Consider the following 22,372-nt stretch of genomic DNA (forward strand, 5'->3'; position numbering starts at 1 on the left):
TAGTATATATGTAGTATGCATGTTGCATGCATGTAGTATATATGTAGTATGTATGTTGCATGCATGTAGTATATATGTAGTATGTATGTTGCATGCATGTAGTATATATGTATTATGTATGTAGCATGTATGTAGTATGTAGCATGTATGTAGTATGTAGCATGTATGTAGCATGTAGTATATATGTAGTATGTATGTTACATGTAGTATATATAGTATATATGTAGTATGCATGTTGCATGCATGTAGTATATATGTTGTATGTTGCATGCATGTAGTATATATGTATTATGTATGTAGCATGTATGTAGTATGTATGTTGCATGTATGTAGCATGTAGTATATATGTAGTATGTATGTTACATGTAGTATATATAGTATATATGTAGTATGCATGTTGCATGCATGTAGTATATATGTTGTATGTATGTAGTATGTATGTAGTATGTATGTAGCATGTATGTAGTATGCATGTTGCATGTAGTATGTATGTTACATGTAGTATATATGTAGTATGCATGATGTATGTAGCATGTATGTAGCATGTAATTTTTTATTTTTTTTACATTCAACACATTAGCCGGATGATGGGACTACTACTGTCCCATCATTGGCTAATGTGTCAATCACTGTCATGGTAGCAGGCATCGCCCGATGGGACTTGTAGTCCCATCGGACGATGCCTGCACAGACCCCCGGAGCCTGCACAGACCACCGGCAGGCCGGCACAGCCCCCCAGCAGGCCGGCACAGACCCCCGGAGCCTGCACAGCCCCCCGGCAGGCCGGCACAGCCCCCCGGCAGGCCGGCACAGACCACCGGAGCCTGCACAGACCACCGGCAGGCCGGCACAGCCCCCCGGCAGGCTGGCACAGCCCCCCGGCAGGCCGGCACAGACCCCCGGAGCCTGCACAGACCACCGGCAGGCCGGCACAGCCCCCCGGCAGGCCGGCACAGACCACCGAAGCCTGCACAGACCACCGGCAGGCCGGCACAGCCCCCCGGCAGGCCGGCACAGACCCCCGGAGCCTGCACAGACCACCGGCAGGCCGGTACAGACCCCTGGACAATCGGCACAGCCCCCCTGAAGGCCCGAACTGACGGCGCATCATGATGCGCACAGACAGCGCATCATGATGACATCATTTCGGCAGCCAATCAGAGCCACAAAAGTGGCTCATTGCATTTTGGACTTCCGATTCCGGTATCCGATACGAAAAAAGTATTGGTACTCGGTATCGGAATTCCGATACGGCAAATATCGGCCGATACCCGATACTTGCGGTATCGGAAAGCTCAACACTAGTGATTAGGCGACTTTATTCCTCGGGTTGGTGCAATTACAGTGATACTAGATTTATATCCTTTTTTCGTGTTTAGCTTCTGTCACACACTAAAAGATGCATTTTGTTTTGGAAGAATTTTATGTAAGAAATTTTTGCATCGCCGTATTTTGAGAGCTATAATTTTTCCGTATTCTGGCTGACAGAGTCATGTTTGGGCTTGATTTTTGCGGGATGAGCTGACGTTTTTATTGGTACCATTTTCGGGTATGTAACACTTTTTGATCGCTTTCTATTCTGATTCTTGTGGCGGTAGAATGAACAAAAACTAGCAATTCAGGAATTTTTTTTTTTTTTTTCTTCGTTCCGCATGTGGTAAAATTAGCATGGCAGCTTTATTCTTCGGGTCACTACGATTACAGCAATACCTCATTTACATCTTTTTTTATGTTTTGGTGTTTTTTACACAATAAAAACTTTTATAGAAAAAATAATTATTTTTGCATCGCTTTATTCTGCGAGCTGTAACTTTTTTATTTTTTGTCTGATGCTGTATGGCAGCTCGTTTTTTGCGGGACAAGATGACGTTTTCAGCGGTACCATGATTATTTATATCCATCTTTTTGATTGTGTGTTGTTGCACTTTTTCCTAGAGGTATGATGATACCACTTGGAAAAAGTATAATTTGCTACTTTCTTGTGTTTTATTTACGGTGTTCACTGAAGGGGTTAACTAGGTCCCTGCCCCCCTTGCCATGCCTCTCAGCTGTCATAGACAGCTTTGGGCAGTGAACTGAAACTGAGTGTTTACACGCAGTGACAGTTCAAAGGCAGGACATGCAGAGTCCGTCCTGGTGCGGGAAGTTACATCCTGTCATGACGGACTGTGCACGTCCATAGACATTAAGGGGTTAAGGAATTTAAATTAAACCATACTCCCGTCATCGCCCAGTCCACTGAAGCCAAGGTCCCCTGTAACAGAATTAAAATAAACAATATTTCTCACATCTCTGTCGAGAAGAAAATCCATTTGTCCAACGACTGGTCTATGTCTGCTACATCTAGATCAGGGGTCCCCAACCGCCGGTCCGCGGCCCAGCACCGGGCCGCTGCAGTGCCCTTGCCGGTCCGCGGACACAAGGGGAGCCAGGGGCGGTCAGTGGCGTAGCGGGGGCTGGGGCGGCGCGCAGCAGCTCTTAGCGGCGGGCAGGGAGCGATCAAGCAGCTCCGTTGCCTGCAAGAGGGAATAGCAGGAGCGGAGCTGCAAGGACCCGTCCACTGCGTCCAGCTTCCTGCCCGCCGCCCGCGCTTCCTGTCTCTGACTGACACAGAGAGGAGCGCGGCCGCTGCTGTGTCAGTGCGAGGAAGCGTGGGCGGCGGGCAGGTGAGAGGAGAGAGGTGGTGTCTGTGTGTATATGTATGTCTGTCTGTGTGTGTGTGTATAATGTGTGTACATGTATGTCTGTGTGTGTTGGTCTGTGTTTGTGTAGCCTGGCCCTGGAGGAGATGGGGACATGAGGAGAAGGCCATGAGGGGAGTGATGGGGAGAAGGGAGTGATGGGGAGAAGGGAGTGATGGGGAGAAGGGAGTGATGGGGTGAAGGGAGTGATGGGGTGAAGGGAGTGATGGGGTGAAAGCAATGATGGGGTGAAAGCAATGATGGGGAGAAGGGAGTGATGGGGTGAAAGCAATGATGGGGTGAAGGGAGTGATGGGGTGAAAGCAATGATGGGGAGAAGGGAGTGATGGGGTGAAGGCAATGATGGGGAGTGATGGGGAGAGGGGAGTGATGGGGAGAGGGGAGTGATGGGGAGAGGGGAGTGATGGGGAGAAGGGAGTGATGGGGTGAAGGGAGTGATGGGGTGAAAGCAATGATGGGGTGAAGGGAGTGATGGGGTGAAAGCAATGATGGGGAGAAGGGAGTGATGGGGTGAAGGCAATGATGGGGAGAGGGGAGTGATGGGTTGAAGGCAATGATGGGGAGACAGCAGTGATGGGGTGAAGGCAATGATGGGGAGACGGCAGTGATGGGGTGAAGGCAATGATGGGGAGACAGCAGTGATGGGGTGAAGGCAATGATGGGGAGACAGCAGTGATGGGGTGAAGGCAATGATGGGGAGACAGCAGTGATGGGGTGAAGGCAATGATGGGGAGACAGCAGTGATGGGGTGAAGGCAATGATGGGGAGATGGCAGTGATGGGGTGAAGGCAATGATGGAGAGACAGCAGTGATGGGGTGAAGGCAATGATGGGGAGACAGCAGTGATGGGGTGAAGGCAATGATGGGGAGACAGCAGTGATGGGGTGAAGGCAATGATGGGGAGACGGCAGTGATGGGGTGAAGGCAATGATGGAGAGATGGCAGTGATGGGGTGAAGGCAATGATGGGGAGAGGGGAATGATGGGGTGAAGGCAATGATGGGGAGACAGCAGTGATGGGGAGAAGGCAATGATGGGGAGAAGGGAGTGATGGGGTGAAGGCAATGATGGGGAGAAGGGGGTGATGGAGCACTTATTCAAAACCTATGGTGAGTTGAGTCACATTATAAATGTTATTTAATTATAAGTATGCACTGCTACACTACAACCGTGTCCATAGCCCCGCCCCCTTATGACCAAAGCCCCGCCCCTGCCACACCTCCATCCCCGCCCTGCCGGGCCATGGAAGAATGGTCTTGCTTGAAACCGGTCCCCGGTGCAAAAAAGGTTGGGGACCACTGATCTAGATGACAGACTGCATTGTTGCATGATGCTACTCTATAGCTTGCCATCCAGCAGAGACATTGAATGCGTGCTTGCTCAGCGCCTCGCTGTGAACTCGCTGACGTCAGCGCCATGTATAAAGTTATAATGGTACCCCACTGACATCGGTGAGTTAAACTGAGTTCATTGGCTGTGAACTTCCAGGACCTTTCTGTCAGCACCATGAGCATGTTAACTTTTCACGCTCGCGGTAAAGTCAGCGGGGTAACAGGAATTTTTCTCGACGCACTGAGCAAGCACAAAGAGCTCAGTTTCTCTGCTAGATGGCAAGCTGTGTAGTCGCCTCATGCAACAATGCAGTTGCCGTCTAGATGTAGCAGAGTTGGACCTATCGCGGGAGAAATGGATTATTATCTTCTCATACGAGTTGTACTTTTGAACGACACCATGGGTTTTACCATTTAGTGTGCTGGAAAACGTAGAAAAAAAAATTGAAGTGCGATGAGATTGCAAAAAAAGTGCAATTCCAGAATTTTTTTTTTACCATGTTCAAAAAATACTGAAACTGACCTACCATTATGATTCTCCAGGATATTACAAGTTCAAAGATACCAAACATGCATAGGTTGTTTTTCATTTAAGTGGTGAAAGAACAATCCAAAGTTTGTAAAAAAAAATAAAATAAAATAACCAATTTCCAAGACTTGTAGCGTCTCCATTTTTCAAAATCTGGGGCTGGGTGAGGGCTTATTTTTTGCATGCCGTGCTGAAGTTTTTATTGATAACATTTTGAAAATTTTGGAGTAGCAGAATGCTGTAGATAAGCCCCTGACGTCAATGCCAGCAGCTGATAGGCGAAAAAAAAGGGTGACAGATTCCCTTTAAGAAGAGGTGGGTGAGGGAGCAGCATATGCCTCATGCAACAGCTCAAACTGCTTTTCTGCTCAGCTACATTCAGGTGGCACAAATATCCGCTTTGTAGGCTACTGTTGTTAGAAACCTTTAAATATTGTAACACAGGTAGTTGATTGGAAGTAAGTTCAGGCTTGCCGGTCTGGGAGCCCTCCTGTACAGGCAACACAAATGAAGGAGACCCAACTTGGAGTCCAAACATTTAAAGAAATTTCCACACACACTAAAATGGCATCAATTTCCACAGAGTAGAAACAGTATAATAGGCCTCTGACACTCCTTCCAACACAGGCAACCCACCAGATGGAGACCCAACTTGGATTCTCCACATTCCCAAAAAATTGTTTGTAACATCAGCATCAGAAGCAACAGCAGGCACATAAGGTACCACAAAGATGGCACAGACCGCAATAACACGAGATCAATGAATGACCATAAAAACAACACCATCGCATGGGGTGCAAAAGTCATTGAAGATCCGTGACATGTTCATTTTGATGCAAGTTAGGCAGTCTACACTTTCAGGGGACAGCTGGAAGCGCTTATCTGTCAGGACACCACCAGCAGTGCTGAACACCCGTTGTGAGAAAAAACGCTGGCTGCCAGGCATGACAAAAGCTCCAAGGCGTGTCAGGTGAGCTCAGGCTACTCTTCCATTTTTGAAGACCCAAATGCAAAAGGGTCCAAAGCCCCCATGATGGCAATGATATTGATCTCCAGATACTCCTGCACCATCCTCTAGTCATTCACAACGTTTCAGACTTTTACTCTGTTCTGCTGTGCACAGACTGGTTTAAAAAGTGTGTGAAATGGCTCACAGAAATTCCTTCTGCCACTTACACTGCTGTTGTTAATGTTTTTGCTTTGATGACTCAACCTTCTCAGGATTGGAAGTTTATAACTGCTGCACACTGTGTGCCTTTCTGCTGTCTTGGGGAAAGCCACTCTTAAGATTGTCTACAAGCCAGCATTCTCTCATAATGTTTTGATACTCCAGGATGCACGTGTCCCTTTTCAGAGGAGAAGCATCTGTCAAAATTTACTCTTGTACCTTGAATCTAACAAGTGGCAACCCCAGTAGTCAGCACTATTTCTAACCCTAAGAATATGGGCATCATGTTGCACATTTTGCTGCAATAGAGCACTCATGTGTCGGGCTCTTCTATGAGGTCCAAGTCCCATGGTGTGTTGGTGGCAAGGTAACTGTAAGGTACTCCTGGGGTGGACCCACTAGACCGTGGCATCGAACCTCCCGAGGGCGAGCTGACCAGGTGGACCACCCCCTATACAGGGAGTGTATGGGGCAAGCCCGCGGGTAACTATCACCACGGCAGCTGGTACCCGGGAACGTATAAGCGGACAGACAGGTAGATCCAGATAGGAGGAACTGGACAGACGACACGGCTCGGAGACACAGGAGAGAAGGCACGGCTTGGCGGCACAGGAGTGACGGCACGGCTTGGCGGCACAGGAGTGATGTGCAAGGACTGGAGACACAGGGGAGACGGACGAGGACTGAAGACACAGAACCTAGGAGAGAGCACAAGAGGGAATGAGTAAATGCATGGGAAGAGAGCTGGGGAGCACAAGGAGAGCGGCCAGAGTCACTAGCAGGATCTAGTGATAGTCAGGCATCGCCTTCAGGAGGAGGCGGCCTGATATAGGAAGAGAGAAGGGCATCCGGGTCATGACCTCCAGCTGGAGGAGGAGGCGTGCATCCTCAGGTGGAGGAGAGCGCGCGCCCGGCCATAGCGTGGAGACGCGCCCGCCGAGGAGGAGCGGGGGCGCGCACCAGGCGCGATCCAGGGGACCGAACAGAGGTGGTCGCCGGCCGAGGAAGAAAGACCGGGGGGGACCGCGCCGAGGCCCGCAGCGGCCGGTGCGGAAACGAGGAGACCACCGGAGAGAGGGTGAGCCGGGGCCGGAGGGAGGTAAGGGAAGGAGTGCGCGGCAGCCGCCGCATGACAGTAACACTCAAGATTTCCTCCTCCATCCCCTCCTGACAACCACGGACAACAGAGGGAATCATTATCCTCTTCATCTCCTGATTGTTGCGCCCCCATCACCTCTTTGTACTCATGCTCATTTATTTGTTCCTTGGCTCCTGCACTTTCAGTAACAGTTTGTCTGGTACCGAAAGCCAGTCCGGAACTTAGAAACATTGTTATTCCTTCTGTATCACCTTCTGCTTCCACCTCTTCCTCTGGTTCCACCACCTCCTCACGCAAACTTTTAAAAATGTACTCCAGTATGTATATGACCGGAATAGTGTTGCTGATGAAGTCATCATCAGCGCTAGCCATTTCAAAACTGTACAGAAGGGTACAGATGTCCTTCATCTGTACCCATTCTGCAAGCTTGAATTCTACCATGTGTGAGGCAACAACTGGTGTTATTAGGGTTGCTATGTGTCCCCCACGATGCACTCAGAAGCGTATTGAATCGGCGGGAGTGCATTGCAGTCACAGGCGTAGCTGTGATTGCAATACAGAATAAAGGTAGGTGTAGTCTTGAGCAGGGCAGATTTAAGAAAACCTGCCATGGGCTTTTATTTTTTAAATGGACTACAGGATGGTAGTGGGGCGGTCCATTTCCTCCCCGTGGCCCCAGGTTTTCCATGTGGCCTATGGCCACAGGTTGATTGTTAAAACACCTGCAGCAAAGGGTTGGATGTCATTTTGGAGTTTTGCAACTTGTGTAGCAGTCTCCTCTGCAGAAGCTCAGCCTGTTAGTTAACACAGAGCCAGCAGAGCAAACGCCTGGCACCCCGCAGCGTCGATGACCTGCGGGATGTGAATGGTGGAAGAGGGCAGTCATCGCTGCTTTCGGCAGCAGCACATCCATGCCAGGATAGTGGAAGAGAGATTGCTGTACCATCAGGTTGAGGACATGAGCCACGCAAGGCACATGTGTGAGGGTTCCCTTTCCGTAGGGCCGCCACCAGTTTTGCACAGTTATAGCCAACAGTCTTCCCTGGCTCCAGGTTCAGTGGAAACAGCCATTGCTCAAAATTGGCCTGGATATCTGTCTACAACTCTTGAGCTGTGTGACTGCGATCTCCAAGGCATATTAATTTAAACACTGCCTGATTGTGGTGATCCCGGGCTGCACAGTACAGAGGTAAGGGTTATTCTCTCTGCACTTATGGAACGTGTGTCTCATTAAGGAAGAGGTTGATGCGCAGGTGGAGGCTCTAGAGGAGGTAAAGGAAATGTTCGATATAGAGGTTTGTCCCGCAAGCCTTGGGAATTTCAAGACTTGTGGAGCAGTCCCTTGCCCACCTGCCCCTACAGCCACCAGAGTTACCCAGTGCCCAGTCAGCGAGATGTATCGCCCCTGCCCATGTTTGTTCGTCCAGATGTCAGTGGTGAAATGCATGCTGGCAGACATAGATTTTTTCAGGGAACGGGGTGATGTTGTGCCTGCATTACACATGCTGGTGTAATACAGGCACAGCTTTCTTGGAGAAGTAATGGCAACTGGTACTGTGGGACTGCGGCGACCATCAGCTTTCGGAAACGTCTGTAACCTCCAGACAGGAAAGCCGTATTTCCATGGCCAACAGATTGGAGATGGTGGAGTTGAAGCTCTTAACTTTGGCATGTGTAGGAGGAAACTTTTTTTTACATGACCACAACTGCGGGACTGAGGGCTGGCTGCTGTGCTGACAGAGGGTGGAGTAGGGTGGACACAACAAACTGCTGGACTGTGAGTGAAGTGCAGGTGGTGATGTTATAGTTGACTGAGAAACATGTGGTGTGCTCGTTGAAACAAAAACAGCAAGCATCTCCACTTCTGTAATAGGTGACGGGCTCTTACTCATCCTGACTGTAGAGGGAAAAGAAGTTGAGGTTCTGCAGCTGGAGACCTGTGTGAGAACACTTGCCATGGTGACGGAGGAGGAAGAAGCAACAAATTCAATTGAAGTGACAGCCAATGGCTGGCGAGGCCTGCTAGTCCACATTTTAGCACAGTGTGATTCCCAGACTAACGCGTGTTGATCATGCATGTTCTGGTTCATGCATGTAGAAGTCAAATTATTGCCATTTTTGCTTCTACGGAGTTGTTTTTTAGCAACATTGGCAGATAACATGATTTGGTCATCTTTTGTGGTCTCAAAAAAGGCCCAGGCTTGATTGCCCTTGCCGCCTCTGTGAAATGCAGACCCGCGGCCACTGCTGGCCACAGCCAGAGTTTTGGCTGAGGATGCAGTGCTTGTCGTGCTTGCATGACTCCGTGTCTGTGCGGCAAGCCGAAACGTAACTTCCTAGTCTCCCTCAACCTCCTCTGCTGAGTTACTTGGCTGTGTGCCTCTGGGTTCACACCATTTGAGATCTACATCTCATTGTCATCCTCTCTGTTCTCCCACTCCTCGCCCTGAGAGTCACCATCTCCTCTTCTTGCCCTGACAACACATTACAGTTCATGTTCTGCCTTCATACACGCTGACATGATGTGCAATCCAGCATATGGCATAAACCACCTTCTATCTTCCAAAATAAGCAGACTGTTCTCTGTAGTCTAACTTGTTTATTAGTGAAGAGTATAGACCATGCGGTAAAATTATAAAGAATACAAATGACATGGGCAAGTATTGAGCTCTGCAAAGGAATACGTGGATTTGGGCAGCGCGGACGAAATCCACGTATTCCTTTGCAGAGCTCTGTTGGTGACCGACTTGTGGATCTGCAGCAGCCCTTATCTATACATGCTTTGAATGCCTACTACCAGGTGAGCAGTTTTTTGTCAAACCACCTACTTTATTTGTGGGATAAGACCCTATATTGCGCTTGTGTCTCCCTCTTTCCTCACAATACTAATGAGTAAGTATTGGGCAGATGATGGCACAGCTAACACAATTACAGGAAGTATAACAGTGAGATGCAAACTTTACATAGAAACACACAGGTGTCTAATTACATCTGCTGAGCTCTGGCTGCCATACAGTTAATAACCTCTCTGAACAACACTGCAATGCAAGAAAAGATGTTAATCTTACCAGATATGCTTTACCCGGATAACGAACTCAAGTAGGGAGTTACAGGAGGACAGATAAACACGTGTGTCCTTATGAAATACACAAAAGAAAATGGCATCTCTCTCATCCCAGAATACATTGCTTCATTCCCACAATGCATTGCTTCAATCCCAAGTGCATTGCTTCTGTTAAAGAAGCAGGCTGTAAAATGCTATTACAGACACCGCTATAAATTCAGCCACCATTAGATGGTGCTATAACTAACCCAGCACATAATACAGACATCTTTGCCCTATTCAGAGGGCAGATCAGTCCACGTGCGCCTCTGATATCTGAGTCTCATCAGTATTCCCTCCATCCCTGGGGGTTAATGTCTGGTGACAAGGGTCTGGATTCTGCGCAGACCCTACTTCATCTGGCCCCTGATCAAACTGAAATTTGGGTCATCGGTGCAGATGCTTTCCTCCTCTAGATTCTGTGAAACTGATTTAAGCTATTTATGTTCATGTCTCCTTGAACACATTCATTTAGTATTAATGGTGAACTTTTTAAAATTACTGCACATTTATTAAATTGTCTCCGTTAACCTATGTTTGCATGGCAGGTTTGGTGAAGCAGTCAGTGGCCAACTTGTAATAGGTACATTGGCCTGGCCATCTCCTTGGGTAATTGTCATTGGGTCTTTCTTTTCCACTTGTGGTGCTGGACTTCAAAGTTTGACAGGTGCTCCACGTTTGCTGCAAGCCATTGCAAGAGATGGAATTGTGCCTTTCCTCCAGGTATTATGGACTAAATATATCAATTATTTAAGTGATGTCAGTAATTCCAGTAATAATCGTGTTAACATTATTGCAAAGCTGAGGTACAGTGGGTCTCAACTTCAGAAGGAATTGATTTTGTTGCATAAGTTGTAGAAATGAGGCTTTACAATTTTTTTTTTTTTATTTAGGTGTTTGGACATGGAAAAGCCAATGGAGAACCAACATGGGCCTTGTTGTTGACTGCTGGTATTTGTGAAATTGGAATTTTAATTGCTTCCTTGGATAGTGTTGCACCAATTCTTTCCATGTAAGTACTGTGATGTTTTATTAACTTAGAGAAGGAATAAATAATTTTTAGATTCATTTTGTGTGATTTTCATAAAATCAACCCTTTTGCTGCCGGGAAATTTTGTACAGTTTTCAAACTTTTGATGTAAAATTAGAATGAGAAATTTGATTTTCCTTCAGGTATTATGGACTAAATATATACATTATTTATTTATGCAATGTTAGTAATTTGAGAAATAATAGTGTTAACATTATTACAAATGTATATTATACGTTCAAATATGTATTTCTTCGTCTGTTTTTTTTTAGTGGACACTCAGCATGATGTAAAAGTGCATTTGACCATTTTTCATTCATGCGATTTTCCAGTAATAATAATCTTTATTTTTATATAGCACTAACATATTCCGCAGCGCTTTACAGTTTGCACACATTATCATCACTGTCCCCGATGGAGCTCACAATCTAAATTCACTATCAGTATGTCTTTGGAATGTGGGAGGAAACCAGAGTACCCGGAGGAAACCCACGCAAACACGGGGAGAACATACAAACTCCTTGCGGATGTTGCCTTGGTGGGATTCGAACCCAGGACTACAGCGCTGCAAGGAGTCCTGGGTTCTTGAGCCACCGTGCTGCCCATCCAGTAAAGTATTTTAGGAAAGGAATGCACAAAATGTTTTCTTTTAGTGAAGTCTGACCTAAGCAGAGTATGAGACCTACAACACCTTCAAAACCTACAAGAAACAAAATGAGCAAAAACCTTGCTGTAACTAAATAAGTAAAAAGCATAGTAATACAAAAACCTACAAGTACTGAAACATTGAACAGTTGGACATGTTTGTTCAAAAGTTGTTAGAGAAGATCACATTAAGTTCATCTGAAAAAATTAGAGTGCATTTTAGGTTCATCCTACAATGACAGACTGATACAGAGGGGAGAGGACCCTGCCCTTTCGGGCTTTCATGCTACAGGATGGTGGGGAAGGAGACAGTAGGTTGATGGGTTGCAGCAGTTCCGGTGTTGATTGAGGAGATAACTCCGGTAGTGGTGAGGAGGCAGCGGGGATCATTGCAGGCTGTAGCCTTTCGTGAAGAGGTGGGTTTTCAGGTTCCGTCTGAAGGATCCGAATGTTGTTGATATTCGGACATGTTGGGGCAAAGAATTCCAGAGGATGGGGGCTATTCGGGAGAAGTCTTGGAGGCGGTTGGTTGAGGAACGAATAAGTGTGGAGGAGAGAAGGAGGTTTTGGGATGACCGGAGATTACGTGAGGGAAGGTGTTGGGAGATTAGTTCAGAGACATATGGGGGGAGACAGGTTATAGATGGCCTTGTAGGTCAGTATTAGTAATTTGAACTGAATACGCTGAGGGAATGGGAGCCAGTGAATAGATTTGCAGAGGGGAGAAGCGGAGGAGGAGAGAGGTGAATTAGTCGGGCAGCAGAGTTAAGGATGGACTAGAGAGGTGCGAGGGTGTTAGCAGGGAGACCACAGAAAAGGATGTTGCAGTAGTCGAGGCGGGAGATGATGAGGGCGTGCACAAGCATTTTAGTAGATTGAGGGTTGAGGAAAGGACAGATTCTGGAAATATTTTTGCGCTTATTGCGCTTTTTTTCTTCCCAGTTATTTTCCTAGTAATAATCGGACACAACTGAGAAGATATATTAAGATGCACTACTGTTATAAATTGATTAAATATAAATTACAAACTAATAAAAAACTAATTGTGCACCAATTACAATCTTAATCGTAACACAGATGTGTCTCCCTGAATGAATGGCAGACCATTCGGTTGACCATAAAAACAAACCAATGTGTTGGATACTTATTAAAAGAAGAACAGGGATGGCTCGATATAAAAAAAAGCCTTTATTTCAGTCAATAGGCAAAAACAAACAATGTGCAAAACAAAGAAAAAAGTGCCTATATGGCACACCAATTCATTAAAAATCAATTGCAAATATGCATGGGGACTGCCGAATCATTCACATAAATATTTAAATAAAGTAAAGAAAAAAAAAAGAAAAAAGCAGGTACACAGGTTAGGGCAAGGACTAGGGTTAGGGCTAGGGTTAGGGCTAGCGCTGGGATTAAGGTTATGGGTGTGTTGGTGTTAGGTTTGTGGTTAGGGATATGGTTAGGGCTGAGATTAGGGTTAGGGGTGTGTTGGGGTTAGGTTTGGAATTAGAATTGGGTGTTTCCACTGTTTAGGTACATCAGGGGCTCTGTAAATGCAATATGACGCCCGCAGACCATTCCATCAAAGTCTGCATTTCAGAACGTCACTACTTCCCTTCCGAGCCCCACCGTGTGCCCAAACAGTAGTTTTCTCCCACATATGGGGTACCAGCGTACTCAGGACAAATTGGACAACAACTCTTAGGGTCCAATTTCTCCTGTTACCCTTGTGAAAATAAAAATTGGGGGCTAAAAGATCATTTTTGTGGGAAAAAAATGATTTTTTTATTTTCACGCCTCTACATTATAAACTTTACTGAAACACTTGGGGGTTCAAAGTGCTCACCACACATCTAGATAAGTTCCTTGGGGGGTCTAGTTTCCAAAATGGGGTCACTTGTGGGGGATTTCCACTGTTTAGGTACATCAGGGGCTCTGCAAACGCACATGACACCCGCAGACCATTCCATCAAAGTCTGCATTTCAGAACGTCACTACTTCCCTTCCGAGCTCCACCGTGTGCCCAAACAGTAGTTTTCTCCCACATATGGGGTACCAGCGTACTCAGGACAAATTGGACAACAACTTTTGGGGTCCAATTTCTCCTGTTACCCTTGTGAAAATAAAAATTGGGGGCTAAAAGGTCATTTTGTGGAAAAAAAATGATTTTTTTATTTTCATGGCTCTACGTTATAAACTTCTGTGAAGCACTTGGGGGTTCAAAGTGTTCACAACACATCTAGATAAGTTCTTTAAGGGGTCTAGTTTCCAAAATGGGGTCACTTGTGGGGGGTTTCCACTGTTTAGGTACATCAGGGGCTCTCCAAATGCGACATGGCATCCGATCTCAATTCCTGCCAATTCTGCATTGAAAAAGTCAAACGGCGCTCCTTCCGTTCTGAGCTCTGCCGTGTGCTCAAACAGTGGTTTAGCCCCACATACGGGGTATCTGCGTATTCAGGAGAAATTGCACAAAAAATTTTGTGGTTCATTTTCTCTTTTTACACTTGTGAAAATAAAAAAAAATGGTTTTGAAGTAAAATGTTTGTGAAAAAAAGTTAAATGTTTATTTTTTCCTTCCATATTCCATTCATTCATGTGAAGCACCTGAAGGGTTAATAAACTTCTTGAATGTGGTTTTGAGTACATTGAGAGGTGCAGTTTTTAGAATGGTGTCACTTTTGGGTATTTTCTGTCATATTGACCCCCCAAACTCACTTCAAATGTGAGGTGGTCCCTAAAAAAAATGGTGTTGCAAATTTTGTTGTAAAAATGAGAAATCGCTGGTCAACTTTTAACCCTTATAACTTCCTAAAAAAAAAAAAATTATGTTTCCAAAATTGTGCAGATGTAAAGTAGACATGTGGGAAATGTTATTTATTAACTTTTTTGTGCGATATCACTCTCTGATTTAAGGGCATAAAAATTAAAAGTTTGAAAATTGCAAAATTTTCTACATTTTCGCCAAATTTTGATTTTTTTTGACAAATAAGCGCAGCTCATATCTAAAAAATTTTACCACCATCATGAAGTACAATATGTCATGAGAAAACAATGTCAGAATCAGTAGGATCCGTTGAAGCGTTCTAGAGTTATGACCTCATAAAGTGACACTGGTCAGAATTGAAAAAATTGGCCCGGTCACGAAGGCAAAAACAGGCTCGGGTGTGAAGGGGTTAATATATATGAATAAGCAAGTGCAAATCTATACAATCAATTATGGAAAGTGCCAATATCTTATATATTGAAAAACAAAAGTGCATGAATATGTAGCTCCACTGAGCATGATTATCTAGCTCCACTGTGACATGTGATAGAAAAACAACTGCGCCAAAATTAATATAAAGGTATATTACCTATCAGTGGTATAGTGACAGTCCCAATATGGTGGTGCCAAGCGCTCCCCGACGGGTGTTACGGAACCAGCGTCCTTCGTCAGGGGGGTGACATACTTCCAAAATAACCCAATTTAAATAGGGATACATCAGGTGGAAAATAATGATCGGACAATGAACGGCGCGTGCGCAGCGGGGACTGTTATGAACGAGTCACCGAGGAGGAAAAACAAAAACAAGCTAAGCCACAGAAAACCAGAGAGGTTGATAACTAAGCAGATTGCAGACCCCTGATCCTATCCACACAACTAGCAGTAGCCGTGGAGCATACCTACGATGATCCTAGACTCCTCGTCACAGCTGGAGAACTAAATAAGCCTAAAGCAAGAAAAGGGGAAATCTAAACTGCCCCAGAGCAGACCCCAAAGCAATAGACAGCCCCCAAACATGTATAGTCGGTGAGACAAGATGAAAACACAAACACAGATAGAAAAACAGGCTGAGCAAACGATGGGGCCCACACTAACTAGAAAGGACAGGAAAGGAAAGATTCTGTCTGCAATCACGCACAAAACCCTGCCAAAAAATGTCCAACACTTTCTGATAACAAAAACCCTGAAGTCGCTAGACTTCAATTCCCTATATCAGCACTCTGGTATATTCTGAAGACAGAGCAAAAAGAGACCAATCTGATCAGGGACAAAAAGCAAACTGGCATTAACAGAGACATAAGAATGGAAATTCAGCACAGCCCCAGCAGGGGCTGGCTGACCACAAAAACTGAGTAAACCAGACCAAATCTCATGTGAAAAAATAGCAGAGCACACTTAGCTTGAGAAGGCAGGAACAGAGCTGGAAACCAGAACCTCAGGGGAGGAAAAAATCACCAGCACAAAATCAGGGAGTCGGCTGTTTTAAATCCAGTCAGAGACTCCTGATGTCCACTCACAGTCCTCCTCCTCAGGTGGCAGGTCTCTGCCATTTAGATCAGCTTCACTACCTACTGTCACCACCAGAGGGAGCCCGGATGGAGAACTCACGACTCATCTGTCAACACAGCCAGCTCCACCACCCTCACCAGAAGCCAGAGGTAAACCAGAAAATGAGTTCATAACAGGCGACAACCCGGAAGACCATGAAGCCGCGCGGCGTCATGTGATCAGACGCGTCATACACCCCGCACGTCATACACATAGAGATGCCCACCGCCATGGCTCCTGGAGCACACACTGCGCATGCGCACATGTCCGGTCATGATGTATACCGCTGCAGTTAATATGTGAACGCAGCCATAATTGGTGTTCCCACATGATGCAGTTAATATGTGAACGTAGCCATAAATGGTATTCACGCACGCAACCTGGCCACATTGATGTGGGACAAAAAGAAAATTAGACACCATAGATGAAAACGTGCATGTGAATAATAAGACTATGCCGCTGCAGTTAATATGTGAATGCAGTCGTAGATAGTGTTCACACACACAACCTGGCCACATTAATGTGGGACCAAAAATATTTAAACACCATAGATAAAAGCGTGCATGTGAATAATTAAACTATAAAAACACCATATATTAAGTGACAAATAAAGTGAAAACAAAAAGCAGTGAGTGATCTTTTATTAAAATGCAAGTAATAAAGTAAATATTACAGTGATAATAAGTATCCCTAATACAAAAAAGTGCAACAGTGTAAAAAGTGCAAGAAATTAAATTAATCTTTGGAGATATATGCATGGGAATTGGATTCCTGTCAATCCACGAGATATATATACATATACTTATTACGTTTGAATATGTAGGCAATCTTATTATATTCATTTCATTATATATATATATATATATATATATATATATATATATATATATATTATATATATAATTTTTTTCTTTCATTTTTTTATATATTTTTATTTTATGCTTCACCATTATATATAATTTTCAATTATACTTATATTTAATTTATTTTTCTTTTTATAAAAATGTATTAATTTATTATTAAAATTTTTTTGTATTAATTATTCTTATATATTTTTATACACTATATTTAATGCCTACAGTTGTGGCCAAAAGTATTGACACCACTGCAATTCTGTCAGATAATACTCAGTTTCTTCCTGAAAATGATTGCAAACACAAATTCTTTGGTATTATTATCTTCATTTAATTTGTCTTAAATGAAAAAAACACAAAAGAGAATGAAGCAAAAAGCAAAACATTGATCATTTCACACAAAACTCCCAATATGGGCTAGACAAAAGTATTGGCACCCTCAGCCTAATACTTGGTTGCACAACCGTTAGCCAAAATAACTACGACCAACCGCTTCCGGTAACCATCAATGAGTTTCTTATAATGCTCTGCTGGAATTTTAGACCATTCTTCTTTGGCAAACTGCTCCAGGTCACTGATATTTGAAGGGTGCCTTCTCCAAACTGCCATTTTTAGATCTCTCCACAGGTGTTCTATGGGATTCAGGTCTGGACTCATTGCTGGCCACCTTAGAAGTCTCCAGTGCTTTCTCTCAAACCATTTTCTAGTGCTTTTTGAAGTGTGTTTTGGGTCATTGTCCTGCTGGAAGACCCATGACCTCTGAGGGAGACCCAGCTTTCTCACACTGGGCCCTACATTATGCTGCAAAATTTGTTGGTAGTCTTCAGACTTCATAATGCCATGCACACGGTCAAGCAGTCCAGTGCCAGAGGCAGCAAAGCAACCCAAAAACATCAGGGAACCTCCGCCATGTTTGACTGTAGGGACCGTGTTCTTTTCTTTTCCTCTTTTTTTCTCCTGTAAAATCTATGTTGATGCCTTTGCCCAAAAAGCTCTACTTTTGTCTCATCTGACCAGATAACATTCTTCCAAAACGTTTTAGGCTTTTTCAGGTAAGTTTTGGCAAACTCCAGCCTGGCTTTTTTATGTCTCGGGGTAAGAAGTGGGGTCTTCCTGGGTCTCCTACCATACAGTCCTTTTTCATTCAGACGCCGACGGATAGTACGGGTTGACACTGTTGTACCCTCGGACTGCAGGGCAGCTTGAACTTGTTTGAATGTTAGTCGAGGCTCTTTATCCAACAGCCGCACAATCTTGCATTGAAATCTCTTGTTAATTTTTCTTTTCCGTCCACATCTAGGGAGGTTAGCCACAGTGCCATAGGCTTTAAACTTCTTGATGACATTGCGCACGGTAGACACAGGAACATTCAGGTCTTTGGAGATGGACTTGTAGCCTTGAGATTGCTCATGCTTCCTCACAATTTGGTTTCTCAAGTCCTCAGACAGATCTTTGGTCTTCTTTCTTTTCTCCATGCTCAATGTTGTACACACAAGGACACAGGACAGAGGTTGAGTCAACTTTAATCCATGTCAACTGGCTGCAAGTGTGATTTAGTTATTGCCAACACCTGTTAGGTGCCAAAGGTAAGTTACAGGTGCTGTTAATTACACAAATTAGAGAAGCATCACATGATTTTTCGAACAGTGCCAATACTTTTGTCCATCCTCTTTTATATGTTTGGTGTAGAATTATATCCAATTTGGCTTTAGGACAATTCTTTTTGTGTTTTTTCATTTAAGACAAATTAAAGGAAGATAATACCAAAGAATTTGTGTTTGGAATCATTTTCAAGAAGAAACTTGAGTATTATCTGACAGATTTGCAGGGGTGTCAATACTTTTGGCCACAACTGTATATTTATAATGTTTTTTACATTATTTATGGTGAAGTATTATTTATGATATGTTATATGATTTATGATGAATTAATTAATATATGTCAATGTGTATGTGTATTTTAGAACTTTTATACACCGAATTGTTAACACATAATAAGATCTATATATCACTTATTATCTAAATATATTTTTTTATATCGGTACGTATATATAGATTTGGGTTATTAAATTTATTTATTTCAATATATTACGATGGATTGTTTTATATTTCATTATTACTATCGTATATATATATATATATATATATATATATATACATTTTCTTGCACTTTTTACACTGTTGTACTTCTTTGTATTAGGGATACTTATTATCACTGTAATATTTACTTTGTTACTTGCATTTTAATAAAAGATCACTCACTGCTTTTTGTTTTCACTTTGTCACTTAATATATGGTGTTTTTATAGTTTAATTTTTCACAGGCACGTTTTTATCTATGGTGTTTAAATTTTTTTGGTCCCATATTAATGTGGCCAGGTTGTGTGTGTGAACACTATCTACGGCTGCATTTCACATATTAACTGCAGCGACATAGTCTTATTATTCACATGCACGTTTTCATCTATGGTGTCTAATTTTCTTTTTGTACCACATCAATGTGGCCAGGTTGCGTGCGTGAATACCATTTATGGCTACGTTCACATATTAACTGCATCATGTGTGAACACCAATTATGGCTGCGTTCACATATTAACTGCAGCGGTATACATCATGACCAGACATGTGCGCATGCGCAGTGTGTGCTCTGGGAGCCATGGCGGTGGGCATCTCTATGTGTATGGTGTGTGGGGTGTGTTTCCCTGACGCGTCTGATCACATGACGCCGCGCAGCTTCATGGTCTTTCGGGTTGTCCCCACTGCGCACGCGCCGTTCATTTTCCGATCATTATTTTCCACCTGATGTATCCCTATTTAAATTGGGTTATTTTGGAAGTACGTCACACCCTGACGAAGGACGCTGGTTCCGAAACACGCGTCGGGGAGTGCCTGGCACCGCCATATTGGGACTGTCACTATACCACTGATAGGTAATATACCTTTATATTAATTTTGGCGCAGTCGTTTTTCTATCACATTTCACAGTGGAGCTAGATAATCATGCTCAGTGGAGCTGCATGCATATTTATGACTTTTGTTTTTTAATATATAAGATATTGGCACTTTCCATAATTCATTGTATTGATTTGCACTTGCTTATTCATATATATTAAATAGTCTTTTATATAGACTTTATCAATATTAAGTTTTTATATTATATTGTTTCACTTTAGAAATTTTTGTGATAGATTGGGGCATTGAAACCATTGCATTGCTCACAATATTTTATTTATATTTTTATAAATTTCACTATATATTTTTATTTTTTGGTATAGTATGTATTATATACATTGCATATATATATATATACTGTATATATATATTATATTACATTAGAAATTATCTAAATATTTATGTGAATGATTCGGCAGTCCCCATGCATATTAGCAATTGATTTTTAATGAATTGGTGTGCCATATAGGCACTTTTTTCTTTGTTTTGCACATTGTTTGTTTTTGCCAATTGATTGAAATAAAGGCTTTTTTTATATCGAGCCATCCCTGATCCAGTTATTTTCCTCTTGTTTTTTCACAAACTGTAATTTGTCTCTTTCAGTAAAGTATCTTCAAAAACTACCGTACTTTTCTTTTTTTTTTTTAAATACGTACAGTACAGACCAAAAGTTTGGACACACCTTCTCATTCAGAGAGTTTTCTTTATTTTCATGACTATGAAAATTGTAGATTCACTCTGAAGGCGTCAAAACTATGAATTTACACATGTGGAATTATATAATTAACAAAAAGTGTGAAGCAACTTAAAATATGCCTTATATTCTAGGTTCCTCAAAGTAGCCACCTTTTGCTTTGATTACTGCTTTGCACGCTCTTGGCATTCTCTTGATGAGCATCAAGAGGTAGTCACCGGAAATGGTTTTCACTTCACAGGTGTGCCCTGTCAGGTTTAATAAGTGGGATTTCTTGCCTTATAAATGGGGTTGGGACCATAAGTTGTGTTGTGCAGAGGGCTGGTGGATACAGAGCTGATAGTCCTACTGAATAGACTGTTAGAATTTGTATTATGGCAAGAAAAAAGCAGCTAAGTAAAGAAAAACGAGTGGCCATCATTACTTTAAGAAATGATGGTCAGTCAGTACGAAAAATTGGGAAAACTTTGAAAGTGTCCCCAAGTGCAGTGGCAAAAACCATCAAGTGCTACAAAGAAACTGGCTCACATGAGGACCGCCCCAGGAAAGGAAGACCAAGAGTCACCTCTGCTGCGGAGGATAAGTTCATCCGAGTAACCAGCCACAGAAATCGCAGGTTAACAGCAGCTCAGATTAGAGACCAGGTCAATGCCACACAGAGTTCTAGCAGCAGACACATCTCTACAACAACTGTTAAGAGGAGACTTTGTGCAGCAGGCCTTCATGGTAAAATAGCTGCTAGGAAACCACTACTAAGGACAGGCAACAAGCAGAAGAGACTTGTTTGGGCTAAAGAACACAAGAAATGGACATTAGACCAGTGAAATCTGTGCTTTGGTCTGATGAGTCCAAATTTGAGATGTTTGGTTCCAACCACCGTGTCTTTGTGCGATGCAGAAAAGGTGAACGGATGGACTCTACATGCCTGGTTCCCACAGTAAAGCATGGAGGAGGAGGTGTGATGGCGTGGGGGGTGCTTTGCTGGTGACACTGTTGGGGATTTATTCAAAATTGAAGGCATACTGAACCAGCATGGCTACCACAGCATCTTGCAGCGGCATGCTATTCCATCCGGTTTGCGTTTAGTTGGACCATCATTTATTTTTCACCAGGACAATGACCCCAAACACACCTCCAGACTGTGTACAGGCTAAGTGCTCGCTACTCGTGTTTGCATTGGGTGTTTGGGTATGCATAGAGTATCGTGTGTGCTCGAATTACATGATTGAGTCTCTGCCCCGCATGTTTTGCAGCTGTTAGACATCAAAAAACATGCAGAGATTGCTTGCCATACATGGGCAATCCGCGCATTTTTTTTGTGTCTAACCTCTGGAAAACATGCCGAGTGGGGACAGAAGCATGTCACTCGAGCACCCACAATACTCTGTACATACCCGATCACCTGATGCAAATAATACACAAATGAGTGATGGTGTTCATTGATCAACCCCTTTAAAGCAATAAAACTTTTATAAACAATTTAGATATTAGATTCCAATTAACAAAATTGTTACATTTTTTTCTACATATTTTTTCTTAGGTTTTTCCTGATGTGTTACATGTTTGTTAACCTGGCTTGTGCATTGCAAACATTATTGCGAACTCCAAATTGGAGACCACGGTTCAAATACTATCATTGGTAAGTTAACTGTCCGATGTATTTGTATTTATTTTTATTTAATATCCTTTACAATTTTTGTATATTTTTCCTGTTTCTCAAATTTTTTTTTATCAGTGGGACAAATGCAAAAAGAGACGTTTACTAGTGCCACTTGATTAGACATTTTGGCAATTTTCAACTCGTACTACTTAATGATACATTAGGAAGTTAATCCTTAAATTTGTAATTTTGAGCTATATTAATTTTAGCAAGGTTCATGCTGACTATAGCCTTGGGTACCCTTTGTTAGCATATGAGCTGCTTTCAGGTTTGCCATGTGTTTCTGAGGCACACTGA

At 43.3% G+C, this 22,372-nt stretch overlaps 1 protein-coding gene across 8 annotated transcripts in view; it reads left to right on the forward strand.

Annotated features, from left to right (window-relative positions):
- SLC12A7 (solute carrier family 12 member 7) overlaps nt 1-22,372 on the forward strand; it is a 745,935-nt gene that overhangs the window by 416,178 nt on the left and 307,385 nt on the right. For all 8 annotated transcript variants that reach the window (XM_073587687.1, XM_073587689.1, XM_073587686.1 and 5 more), the window contains 3 exons: nt 10,479-10,653; nt 10,824-10,942; nt 21,956-22,054. In XM_073587687.1, coding sequence (XP_073443788.1) covers nt 10,479-10,653; nt 10,824-10,942; nt 21,956-22,054 — 393 coding nt within the window. The remainder of the gene's footprint in view (nt 1-10,478; nt 10,654-10,823; nt 10,943-21,955; nt 22,055-22,372) is intronic.

The sequence above is a fragment of the Dendrobates tinctorius genome, unplaced genomic scaffold (genome assembly GCF_039654945.1).
Source record: "Dendrobates tinctorius isolate UK_male_01 unplaced genomic scaffold, ASM3965494v1 ptg000102l, whole genome shotgun sequence".
In the NCBI taxonomy this organism is placed as follows: domain Eukaryota; kingdom Metazoa; phylum Chordata; class Amphibia; order Anura; family Dendrobatidae; genus Dendrobates; species Dendrobates tinctorius.